This window comes from Mizuhopecten yessoensis, unplaced genomic scaffold (genome assembly GCF_002113885.1).
Source record: "Mizuhopecten yessoensis strain PY_sf001 unplaced genomic scaffold, ASM211388v2 scaffold2741, whole genome shotgun sequence".
Taxonomy (NCBI): Eukaryota; Metazoa; Mollusca; class Bivalvia; order Pectinida; family Pectinidae; genus Mizuhopecten; species Mizuhopecten yessoensis.
The window spans coordinates 569,461-582,797 of NW_018404696.1; the positions used below are offsets into that span (position 1 = coordinate 569,461).

Below are 13,337 nucleotides of genomic sequence, written 5' to 3' on the forward strand. Positions count from 1 at the left end.
TGGGATCAGTGTCTAACACCATGTGATCAGGGTCTAGCTCTTGTGATCAGTGGCTAGCTTCTGTGATCAGTGTCTAACCCCAGGTGATCAGTGTCTAGCTCTTGTGATCAGTGTCTAACACCATGTGAAGTGTCTAGCTCCTGTGATCAGTGTCAGCTTCTGTGATCAGTGTCTAACACCATGTGAAGTGTCTAGCTCCTGTGATCAGTGTTACTAGTCCCTTTTTGAACTACCTCTGTTTTTAGATGACTCTTACATTATGTATGTGATCAGTGTCTAACACATTTGATCAGTTTCTAACACCATGTGATCAGTGTCTAGCTCCTGTGATCAGTGTTACTAGTCCCTTTTTGAACTACCTCTGTTTTTAGATGACTGCAATCATGATTGACAATTCACAAAAAAAAGAAGGAGGACACTATTACAACAGAGGGTATAAACTCTGAAACGGACAGAGGACACTATTACAGGGTTTTTGAGTTTCTTGTTCTAACTCCATGCTATGTACATTGCACTGTGACCTTTCAGTGTCCCAGTCATTGTTATATTGTTGATTGTTACGTGTTCACAGTATTTATTATGTGTGTAGGTGATGTGAGTGCGGATGTTTTGATACTAGTTTCACTGTTGGATCCAGGCTTACTCGTGGTACAGACAACTGTTCTGGTCTTCCTGTGTTATGCAATTAAATGTGATCCCATATCAATCATCAACTCACAGTAGAGTCTAATCATTAAGTATTAATACCGTTCACTTAAAGAACAAACAGAAGTTATCATGCCATACCTCACAGATGTGTTCACATTATCCCCCATTTCTGTGTACATACGTTTTTCATACAGATGAATGAAAGAGCTAAAGGGGAATTCTTCTTTTGAAGTAACCATTTTCATTGGGAATTTGTTTTTATGAAGTAACCATTTTCGTTGGGAATTTGTTTTATTATATACATGTACATACATTTTTGGCTAAATTCTAAGAAAATAAATAGTGGTTCCTATTATTTAAAAAGACCATCGTGATTGCAACACATACTAGATATAATTTGTTTCCATTTGATATTGGATGTGGATGCACAAGTATGAAATAATAAGCCTTGTTGAAATGTAACGATTCCAGGCTGTAATTGATGTATCTGGTATTCCACCAATCCCTGGGAATCTCCAGGCTGTAATTGATGTATCTGGGAATCTATGAGGAATGTTTTGTTCCATTCTAATGAAGACAAATACATATTGTAACTACTGTCAAGTATCTTCACAATAAAGAAAATTTAATGGAAATCAGACCTAAAATTCCAGGACATTCTCAACAGCAACATATGCTACTTACCAGGTATAATGCTGTCATTGAGGAGTTTACCTGACCAAGTACACCATTATACCTTCTCAATTGTTAACATATTCCTGAGGTTTGCAATTATTGATATTGTAGGAGAGTGACAGCTGAAAACTAACTGAAATGATTTGCTTTGCATTTGATCGATGAGTGCCAGGTATTTGTTGTTGTTTTACGAGTGTTGATGGTTTGAGATGTTGGTTGAGATGTCGGGTGTGAACTGTGCTGGTTTGTTGAGGTGTTATATTGCCTAAACATAAACATAAACATATATCATTGAATATTGTTCATCATTTTATTCAGAACCCTTTCAGTTTATAATAGGTTGAAAGTCGGCTACATTTGATATTACTGTAACAAGATGATAAGGCACCACTTGATACACATTTTGGCTCCATTTTTTCTCTATTAAGAAGGATGAAATTCAAAAGCTATCTAACTTTCCTGGTGGATATGCTGTAAATAAGACAATTGCATAAATGGGAGATATAGATTGATGTATCCACTCATAAGTGACAAATTAAGGAAAGTTTTCTGAGTTGGCACTAGCAGCTAAGCTGTTGATGTGTGGTGTAGAAAAGTTGGTGGGCACTAGATAACAGGTATGTAAAGAGGCACTACCTAGTACACTGTATGTATGCTGACAACTTGTGTGGGAGGTTGGGCTCTACCTAGTACACTGTATGTATGCTGACAACTTGTGTGGGAGGTTGGGCTCTACCTAGTACACTGTATGTATGCTGACAACTTGTGTGGGAGGTTGGGCTCTACCTAGTACACTGTATGTATGCTGACAACTTGTGTGGGAGGTTGGGCTCTACCTAGTACACTGTATGTATGCTGACAACTTGTGTGGGAGGTTGGGCTCTACCTAGTACACTGTATGTATGCTGACAACTTGTGTGGGAGGTTGGGCTCTACCTAGTACACTGTATGTATGCTGACAACTTGTGTGGGAGGTTGGGCTCTACCTAGTACACTGTATGTATGCTGACAACTTGTGTGGGAGGTTGGGCTCTACCTAGTACACTGTATGTATGCTGACAACTTGTGTGGGAGGTTGGGCTCTACCTAGTACACTGTATGTATGCTGACAACTTGTGTGGGAGGTTGGGCTCTACCTAGTACACTGTATGTATGCTGACAACTTGTGTGGGAGGTTGGGCTCTACCTAGTACACTGTATGTATGCTGACAACTTGTGTGGGAGGTTGGGCTCTACCTAGTACACTGTATGTATGCTGACAACTTGTGTGGGAGGTTGGGCTCTACCTAGTACACTGTATGTATGCTGACAACTTGTGTGGGAGGTTGGGCTCTACCTAGTACACTGTATGTATGCTGACAACTTGTGTGGGAGGTTGGGCTCTACCTAGTACACTGTATGTATGCTGACAACTTGTGTGGGAGGTTGGGCTCTACCTAGTACACTGTATGTATGCTGACAACTTGTGTGGGAGGTTGGGCTCTACCTAGTACACTGTATGTATGCTGACAACTTGTGTGGGAGGTTGGGCTCTACCTAGTACACTGTATGTATGCTGACAACTTGTGTGGGAGGTTGGGCTCTACCTAGTACACTGTATGTATGCTGACAACTTGTGTGGGAGGTTGGGCTCTACCTCGTACACTGTATGTATGCTGACAACTTGTGTGGGATGTTGGGCTCTACCTAGTACACTGTATGTATGCTGACAACTTGTGTAGGAGGTTGGGCTCTACCTCGTACACTGTATGTATGCTGACAACTTGTGGTGGAGGTTATGCTCTACCTAGTACACTGTATGTATGCTGACAACTTGGGTGGGATGTTGGGCTCTACCTAGTACACTGTATGTATGCTGACAACATGTGTGGGAGGTTGGGCTCTACCCAGTACACTGTAAAATATCCAGTTATTAACTGTGGGCGATATAACAAGGGTTTGGTAAAATATCCAGTTACTAACCTAAGTTATTAAGGGATCCTTCAAAAACTAGAACCTTGAAACATGTTAAGAAAAGGAAAGGAGGCAACAAAAACCTAGTTTTAGTGTTTGGACAACCGCATGAAGTATGTTAACTTGTGAGCTGGAAATTGTTGGTACACTTATAAAATGATTGAAAAATATATTGGATTCAAAATCACCTTGAAAGTGGTTTCATAATGAAAGGTTCATACTCTTCAGTTCTCTTAAGAGAATGAAGGACCAGTCTACAAATAGTTTCCTTTTGTTTGTGACCATGTTAAGTATTAAAAACATGAAGGTGTTCTTTGCCCTGTTAATATGGATTAATGTAAATGTTGCACAAGAACCCTAATCACACACTCACTGGACGTTGTCGTCGTGTTGTGTGCATAATCCATATGTAATGTGGTCCTGGTCAGACCAGGCCAACTAAACTATTTGTTGCTTGTATGATTTATAAACTATTTTAAGAAAACAAGATATCAGGACTGCAATGTTTGTAACACTGGTTTATATTGGAGTTATTCCCCCTTGATCAGTATTGTACTGATGAATAAAGAAGATTTTTAAAGAAATGTTTTCATTTTTGTGTAATTTTTGTACAAGTACTGATGGTGGATGTCCCTTGATCAACACCAGCGAAGTTGGTTTAGTAATGTCACATTATTCAGGGAACCATTTTCTAGCCGAAAATTTGTTTTAGTTTCAGTGATAAGTCATTCATATTACACTGCTTTTCGTTTATTTGGAGAGAGTTGAAGCTGATTGCTGTTTTCTATGGCTAGATAGGGCCCTATATCAAATGTTGTATATTTATTTATTTATTTTATTTATGGTCCATTATCTGTTTGCCTTTTAATAATTCTTGTTACTGCTATTTCTCAAAAAGTCCTGAAACGATCTTTCTCAAATTTCACAGCAAGGGTCTCCTTGGTCCATAGTTTGTATGATTCATGAGACTGGTAGTGAAAAATAGACGGCTGAGATTTGACAGTTTGCTATCGCTATTCCTCAAGAAGTACATGATGGATCTTTCTCAAATTTTTAGCTCACCTGGCAATTGAGCGTATGCCTTGGTGCGTTGTCCAGCGTCAATATTTTGATTTAAACAACTTCTTGTTTATAACCAAAAAGCCTAGGGTGATGATTTTTGGCCAGAAGCAAACTGGGATTCAGGGCTATCAAGTTTGTTAAAATAAAAGAACTTCAACCATATTCAAGGTCACAGGGGTCAAAAATGTTAAAAACTTTATACAACTTCTTCTGAATAACCAAAATACCCATGGTGATATTTGACTGTAGCATGTTCAAATGACTGACCTTGAATTATGTTCAAGGTCACAGGGGTTAAATATGTTTAAAATCTTTAAACGACTTCTGAATAAACAAAAGGATCAGTATTGTGATATTTGGTCAGTAGCATGCTGGGATAAAGGGCTACCAAATTTGTTCAAATGAATGACTTCCACCTATATTCAAGGTCACAGGGGTCAAATATGTTAAAAGCTTTAAACGATTTCTTGTGAATAACCAAAATGCCCAGGGTGAATATATTTGGCCAGTAGCATGTTGGGATGAAAGGCTACCAATCTTTTCAAGAAATAACCTTCACTCATATTCAAGGTCACAGGGGTTACTAGTCTAAAAAAGCATGAAACAATTTCTTCTGAATAACCAAAATGCACAAGAGGTTGATATTTGGTCAGTAGCAGAATAGGATAAGGGCTACCAAGTTTGTCAAAAATAAATCACCAAGTCTTATATTTAAGGTCTCTGGGGTCAAATATGTTAGAAACTTTTAAACAATCTTCTGAATAACTAAAAGGCGCAGGATGATGATATTTGGACCAATAAAATGATGGGATGAAGGGATACCAAGTCTGTTCAAATGAATGACCTTGACATTTATTCAAGGTCACAGAGATAAGATATTTCCAAAAACTATAAACGACAGCCAATGTTAATATTTGGCCAGTAGCATGCTAGGATGAAGGGCTACCAAGTTTGTTCAAATTAATGACATTGAATTATATTCAATGTCACACATCCCTGGCTTCACGAAAGACCAAAATTTCATCTTTCTGAAACTAGATTGATCACTTAAACCGTCATTGTGTCTTTCATTTTTGTCGTAAAACTTTATTTATGTTCAATATGATAAAAATAATATGCAACAAAGTGGAAAACTAATGATTGTTTCTTTTACATGTTTACTGTAATTGAAGCACTTCGATTTTTGACCACGAAAAATGTGAAAAATAACACAATAATATTGATATTGTAAACTGTTTTTATTGATTTTACCACATCCATTCATGTGATCCTAAACACGTGAACACTGAACGTCTGGTGCACTTTTAAAACCAAAACAAAACATTGATGATAAAAAGGAAAGCATTCATGGAAATGTCATCTAATATCCATGACTCGTGTTCCCTTATCTTCTTTCGCTCTCAACAATCGAAAACAGTCCACCTCTAACTCGAACAGCTACAACAACCATAGGTGCCATACATGTCCTACCTGTGAAACATTGCAGGTTAATACTGCCTTTTGTCCAATAGTCATTTTCCTTGTGGAATGCGAAGTGTTTCGAGAATCAGCTTGGATAGTTTATCCTTACTAAGGCACGACACCGGCAATTCGGACAACCAGCAACGTCTCTATCAAAACCACGGTCACCACACTTTAACTTACAATATTCGTAGTCACACATTGCGTTTGAAGGTTTATATGATGAATCTGAAACAAAAAGGGAACACATTTGTGCAGAAATCACTTTAATAGCATAAATATAAAACATTTCTCGTGGCTACATTGTAATGACTTGTGTCCCGTTAGTCTATAGACAGCTTACTAAGGAAGGTACACAGTATTTAGTGAAGGTTTGTTCCCTGGGTTATATACAAATACAATTTTACTGCATTCAGTTTACTGTAAAACTGTAACTCATCTGATTGATGATGTATCTCAGACCGCGAATATCAACGTCTTACATTTATTGATAAGCTGGCAGGCTGAAATCCAAAGACCATTAACGTTTTGATAGATACACTGATAAATGTTAGAGAACATTGATATACGACAGTTTATTTCGCTTCATTGAATCGATCAGATATATTTGAACTAGGAAAAAAGACTAAAACAAAGTTTTAAATAAATAAACGAGATAATTTTTTGGTTTCGTCGTAATTTCTGTTTTTATGATGATTTTATAAACTACATGAATAAAAGGTTTAATCTTCTCACTTATTTATATTTAAATTAAACACCATTGCTTCTCTCCGAAATGTGATTGTGTTTATGGTTTTACCCGTATACTTGTCATCCTCGATATCCTCGATTACGCTCACTTTCGCTCTCTACAGTGTAGTGAAGAGAGCGAAAGTAAGCGTAACCCCTGGATATCGATGATGTATACTTATTGGATCACAGTGTAATTAATAACAAGTGAACATTCGGTCCAGATGTGGTTTGGGTTTTGGGTTTTACTTCTACACAACAGCTGTGATCAGTTGAGATGACTATGTTGTGGCTATACTGAAGGGTCACTCTAAAGCATCAACCCGCTGCTTGACACGGTAACTATTCTGATAACGGGCTAATAATGTAAGGTGCCTATATAGAGAGGTACCTAAATATAGAGGTACCTATAGAGAGAGGTACCTATATATAGAGGTACATATATAGAGAGGTACCTATATATAGAGGTACCTATATACAGATGTACCTATATAGAGAGGTACCTATATAGAAAGGTACCTATATATAGAGGTACCTATAGAGAGAGGTACATATTTAGAGAGGTACCTATATATAGAGGTACCTATATAGAGAGGTACCTATATAGAGGTACATATATAGAGGTACCTATATAGAGAGGTACCTACATAGAGAGGTACCTATATAGAGAGGTACATATGTAGAGATGTGCCTATATAGAGAGGTACCTATATAGAGAGGTACATATATAGAGAGGAACATATATAGAGAGGTACATATATAGAGGTACATATGTAGAGAGATACCTATATAGAGAGGTACCTATATATAGAGGTACATATATAGAGAGGTACATATATAGAGGTACATATGTAGAGAGGTACCTATATAGAGAGGTACCTATATAGAGAGGTACATATATAGAGAGGTACATATATAGAGGTACATATGTAGAGAGGTACCTATATAGAGAGGTACCTATATAGAGAGGTACCTATATAAAGGTACATATGTAGAGATGTGCCTATATACAGAGGAACCTATATAGAGGTACCTATATAGAGGTACATATATAGAGAGGCACCTATATATAGAGGTACATATGTAGAGATGTGCCTATACACAGAGGTACCTATATAGAGGTACCTATATAGAGAGGTACCTATATATAGAGGTACATATATAGAGAGGTACATATATAGAGGCACATATGTAGAGAGGTACCTATATAGAGAGGTAACTATATAGAGAGGTACATATATAGAGAGGAACATATATAGAGAGGTACAGATATAGAGGTACATATGTAGAGAGGTACCTATATAGAGGTACCTATATAGAGAGGTACCTATATATAGAGATACATATGTAGAGATGTGCCTATATAGAGAGGTATCTATATAGAGAGGTACCTATATAGAGGTACATATGTAGAGATGTGCCTATATACAGAGGTACCTATATAGAGGTACCTATATAGAGGTACATATAGATGTGCCTATATAGAGAGGTATCTATATATGTAGAGATGTGCCTATATAGAGAGGTACCTACATAGAGAGGTTCCTATATAGAGAGGTACCTACATAGAGAGGTACCTATATAGAGAGGTACATATATACAGAACAGACTTGGTAAACATGATAACAGTTATTAGTAACGAAGATTGTAATTGTTTAACCTACCTCCAGCCGGCTCACACTGACAGGACCAACAACTGGGCCCCGTCACTGCGGGGTTAGCAATGGAACAGTATATGGCGCATGGGGTACACTTCATTGGGGCTGTAATGATAATAACAATGGAGATAGAAAACTATGTGTATGGTGTTAAACGGACGAAATGGAATTACAAAAGGATTAGGGATATTAATACATCAAACAATTTTAATTGTAGGTCAATTGGTAAAATGATATTTCTTATTTTTTTATGTATTGCATACATTGCTTTTTGAGCCTGTTCAACAAGTTTTTTTCTTGCTTTACAAAAACTGCCATTATAATGTTATGTAGGTAGCTTAATTGTGCCAAACATCCCTCCATTCTCCCACCCCAAGCCGACAGGGAGTTTCTTTCTACCTGGAATTGTGGCCACTTGTTAACACATATCTAGGTACATCGAGAAATATAATACTACCGTAGTACAACTTTTGAAGCATTGTTTGTACTTCATAAATCTAACGTGATAACCTTGTGATACATCTCACCAAAAAACGTGCTAATGGCACTACACATTTGAAGTGGATTTTATCGTTTATTATACCTGACCCCTTGACCTATTGCTTCACTTTGTGTGTGTTATTAATGTATGATTATTTTCATGAAAACACGCATTCTGTGGGTATTGATGAATCAATACATGTCCCCTACCGGCCCCCCAAACTTGAACCTTCAGATTTTGGCCAAGATAGTTAAGTTGAAAACATGTGAAAAATTTAAAATAAAGAAACTTATTTTTCCACTGTCATTAAATAGCATTAATGTTAGACGCCTAAAGAACCTCTGTACATAAAATCAGCATCCTAACACTATTATTAAGTGAACGGTGAGCCATTACAAAACTTTAACCCAAACTTTAACCTGCAGATTTTGGCCAAGATAGTTAAGTCCAAAACCTGTCAAAAATTGAAAAGATATATCCATTTTCAATCCACAGTATTAATGCTAGACCCCTATAGAACTTTATGCAAATAATCAACATCGATCCTAACATCATTATTAAGTGTATGGTAACTCATTACAAAACTTAAACCAAAACCTTAACCAAAGGTAACGGACGGACGACGGACGGACGGCTGGACGGACGGACGCAGACAAAACCTATAGTCCCCCCGGTTTCACCGGTAGGGGACTGATAATATGTGTATACCAAATGTAAAAACGTTCTTAATTTGTTATATAGACCCAACGAATGTCGGCTGCATATGATCCTAAGTAATTTTGTAGAAAGATATAAAATACGTATGTAAAAGTGACGCTCCTCAGCAATTGGATTGTATTGCTACCACAGATACTATAGTACGTGTTCCATAACTTATCTATGTAAATATCGCATGATGCACTACAAATATTCCACCCACTTCCCAACATTATTATTTTCTTTTAGATATTTATATTTAAGTAGATGTAGATACTCCAAAAATACAAACACCAGGCAGCCACCTCGGCGACAGGTATAAACACAGGTAAGTACACAGTCATACCATTGGAATGTAATTGACACCATCGCGTCTAAGTACCAACAGGTACTGTTTTATTCTGGTCGATCTGTCTGAGATATCGAAAATTGCAAAGTCATATTTTTCTTTAAAGCATATGTATTAGTTACAGACATATCTACACATCCAAAGACACATACAGACACTCATTCTTTCCATACACCATAATACAGTGGAACCTCCTACCCAAAACAATAATCCAATCAGAAACACTAGCAGAATTCAGGACATGCACCACATATAACATAATCGAACATATACAAAACCTACAACATAACTAACGCTCACTGCTTTTAACCTGTTTTTATCCTATAGCAAATAACAAAAAATATAATAAAAAATCACTGTACATAATAATCAACGCACAACATCACAAGACCGACTACCGTAATCGTCGGTATCGACGGAGGAAGTAATGTATATTATGTGTAGTTTTAGTGAAATAAAACAGTATAAAGTCACTATTTTGTAAATACAAAATACAAATCACTTTAAATTATTTTAAATGTTCATTAAAAAACCGATTTAATGTTAAAAGATGTGTCAATGATCTTTGGATAATCATTACACGTAATATACCCAAAAACTGTTATTCAGTAATAGGGCATTATCAACTGTCTATACAAACGAATTCACTTCAGTAACAATGGGCAAGACGACCAAGCTTTATCTATTGTATAATCGTAATATCTATTGTATAATCGTAATATCTATTGTATAATCGTAATATCTTTTGTATATTAAAAATGTGTGAAAGGAATGATAATAACAAGACTCCACTTACCTGTTGATACAGTCACTGCTAATAGAATAAGGATGAAAATTAGTCTAGTGCCGACTATGTTGTACGTCATGTTTTTGGGCTAAACAGAATGGCCAGGTCATGACGACGTTAATTAAAGTACTGAAGTACATACACATAACACCACATATACACCTGAGTTGTTTATGGTGACGTAGACGTTCACTGAGCTGGCCTTTCTACCTGATTGACAGCTGTTCAATAAGACAGGCGATACAACGATACCCAGGACCAGGTGCGGATACTCGGAACCGTCTCCTCGCCTCCCCTCGAGCTCTCACTGTGGTAATGGACATTAGTGGACCCTGGCGCTCATCAGCACGGGACTGGACGCGCGCGACACCTCCCACCTCACGTACAGGGGACGAAACACCCCATGTCAGTACTCATAAATAAAGTGCCTTATACTGTTGTTAAAACTAAATATTTTCACTGGAGCAGGTGATGGCACAAGATGGTGGATTCCTTTTGTATGATTCCGCTCGGCGATAAAGGTTTAGATATCTACTGTGCTATAGCTGTAATTAAACCTATCAAAGGGAAAGTCTTCGGACCAGTTAGCCCCGAGTATCCAGTGCCCGGCACACGATGACAGTGCTAAAATCATAGGAGTGGACAGGTGACCTCTTGTCCCGACACCAACCAGAACAGAAGAACACTATATTGCAGCTAAACCTGACAACGACGATGAACTTTTTATTCGTATAACGATCGAGTAGAGAGATGCACAAACATGATGCATTGCGATTTAATTATCTTGTTAACATCAACAATAAATTTTACCAGAGACGTATATGTCTCTGAATTTACCAATGATATCAATTCAAGGTTGCTTACAAAATTGAGGAACGTATTTAAGTTAAATATGTTTGGTCTTTTGAAATAATATTTAGACATATGCCATCTTCGATACTCCAGGGGTTACGGGCACCTTCGCTCTCTGCACCCAAGGAATATGTCATAGCAAAATTGAAGACACGAAGATAGCTGTTTGATTGGTCTCAACTTTTTACAAAGGAGCGACACCCGACTTTAAAGTCTGTCAATTTTAACCGTTAGGTGACCGCGAAATTGTTTTGATGTACATCAAAGGATCGAACTAGCCTTCTTGTCTCTTTCAATTTGGCTATGACATATTCCAAGGGTGCAGAGAGCGTTAGTGAGCGTAACCCCTCGATATCGAGGATGTTGTGAACGTAACCCCTCGATATCGAGGATGTAGTGAGCGTAACCCCTCGATATCGAGGATGTTGTGAACGTAACCCCTCGATATCGAGGATGTTGTGAGTGTAACCCCTCGATATCGAGGATGTAGTGAGTGTAACCCCTCGATATCGAGGATGTAGTGAACGTAACCCCTCGATATCGAGGATGTAGTGAGCGTAACCCCTCGATATCGAGGATGTAGTGAGCGTAACCCCTCGATATCGAGGATGTAGTGAACGTAACCCCTCGATATCGAGGATGTAGTGAGCGTAACCCCTCGATATCGAGGATGTAGTGAGCGTAACCCCTCGATATCGAGGATGTAGTGAACGTAACCCCTCGATATCGAGGATGTAGTGAGCGTAACCCCTCGATATCGAGGATGTAGTGAGCGTAACCCCTCGATATCGAGGATGTTGTGAACGTAACCCCTCGATATCGAGGATGTAGTGAGCGTAACCCCTCGATATCGAGGATGTAGTGAGCGTAACCCCTCGATATCGAGGATGTAGTGAACGTAACCCCTCGATATCGAGGATGTAGTGAGCGTAACCCCTCGATATCGAGGATGTAGTGAGCGTAAACCCTCGATATCGAGGATGTAGTGAGCGTAACCCCTCGATATCGAGGATGTAGTGAACGTAACCCCTCGATATCGAGGATGTAGTGAACGTAACCCCTCGATATCGAGGATGTAGTGAGCGTAAACCCTCGATATCGAGGATGTAGTGAGCGTAACCCCTCGATATCGAGGATGTTGTGAACGTAACCCCTCGATATCGAGGATGTAGTGAGTGTAACCCCTCGATATCGATGATGTAGTGAACGTTACCCCTCGATATCGAGGATGTAGTGAGCGTAACCCCTCGATATCGAGGATGTAGTGAGCGTAACCCCTGGACATCGAGGATGGACATATGCTTTGTTATACTGGTATTAATTGTTCAGTATAAATGAATAGATAATGAAATTGATGAAATAAGTTATATAATCTTTCGTATCGTGCTAAACTGGACTACCTTCCATATTCAATTGATATTTTAATATTACCTGTTCTAAATTTACAATACACCCCAGCTTGGAGGGAGGTCAAGAAGGTACCTTCCTCGACTCAGGTCTAGTTTACATACTCTTTGGTTAGTTCCTCAGCAGAAATCAAACATTCCGTTTCTCCAATAACATATGAATTTATCTTTTGTCTCATTAAAATGTACTCAAATGTACTCGTTAGTCTGTGTTTAGTTGTAAACTGTCAAAGATATGCATTATTTCATAGGCTTTGACAATGATCGCCATATAGGAGTAAGTCTCAAGTTAAATCTTCACGAAACTCTCTTATTAATAGATTACGATGCTGGGTGTATATGTGACAGACACAGAGGAAGTGATAAGAGTCTTCGCAAACGTATTCAGCTGCTTTGGTTAAATTTGCTCTAAATAGGTCATAGTTGAGATCGCATGGGTTCTCAAACGACAATAAGGTATAAATTTAGTTTACGAGAATCCCATACCAGAAAGCATATATTCCTTTTGATTTTATATTTGTTTCAAAAGAAGTGAGAGTAGCCAAATTCTTTATTGATATATCTAGGTCATTCCACATGT

General features: G+C 38.0%; 1 protein-coding gene across 1 annotated transcript; it reads right to left on the reverse strand.

The window, feature by feature from the left end:
- Positions 1–5,570: 5,570 nt before the first annotated feature.
- On the reverse strand, positions 5,571–10,978 carry LOC110446494. The gene is made up of 3 exons (XM_021491664.1): positions 10,509–10,978; positions 8,193–8,291; positions 5,571–6,027 (listed from the first exon to the last, which is right to left on the reverse strand). The coding sequence occupies exons 1-3, from the start codon at positions 10,576–10,578 to the stop codon at positions 5,885–5,887; spliced, it is 312 nt and encodes a 103-aa protein (XP_021347339.1). The 5' UTR covers positions 10,579–10,978; the 3' UTR covers positions 5,571–5,884.
- Positions 10,979–13,337: the final 2,359 nt, after the last annotated feature.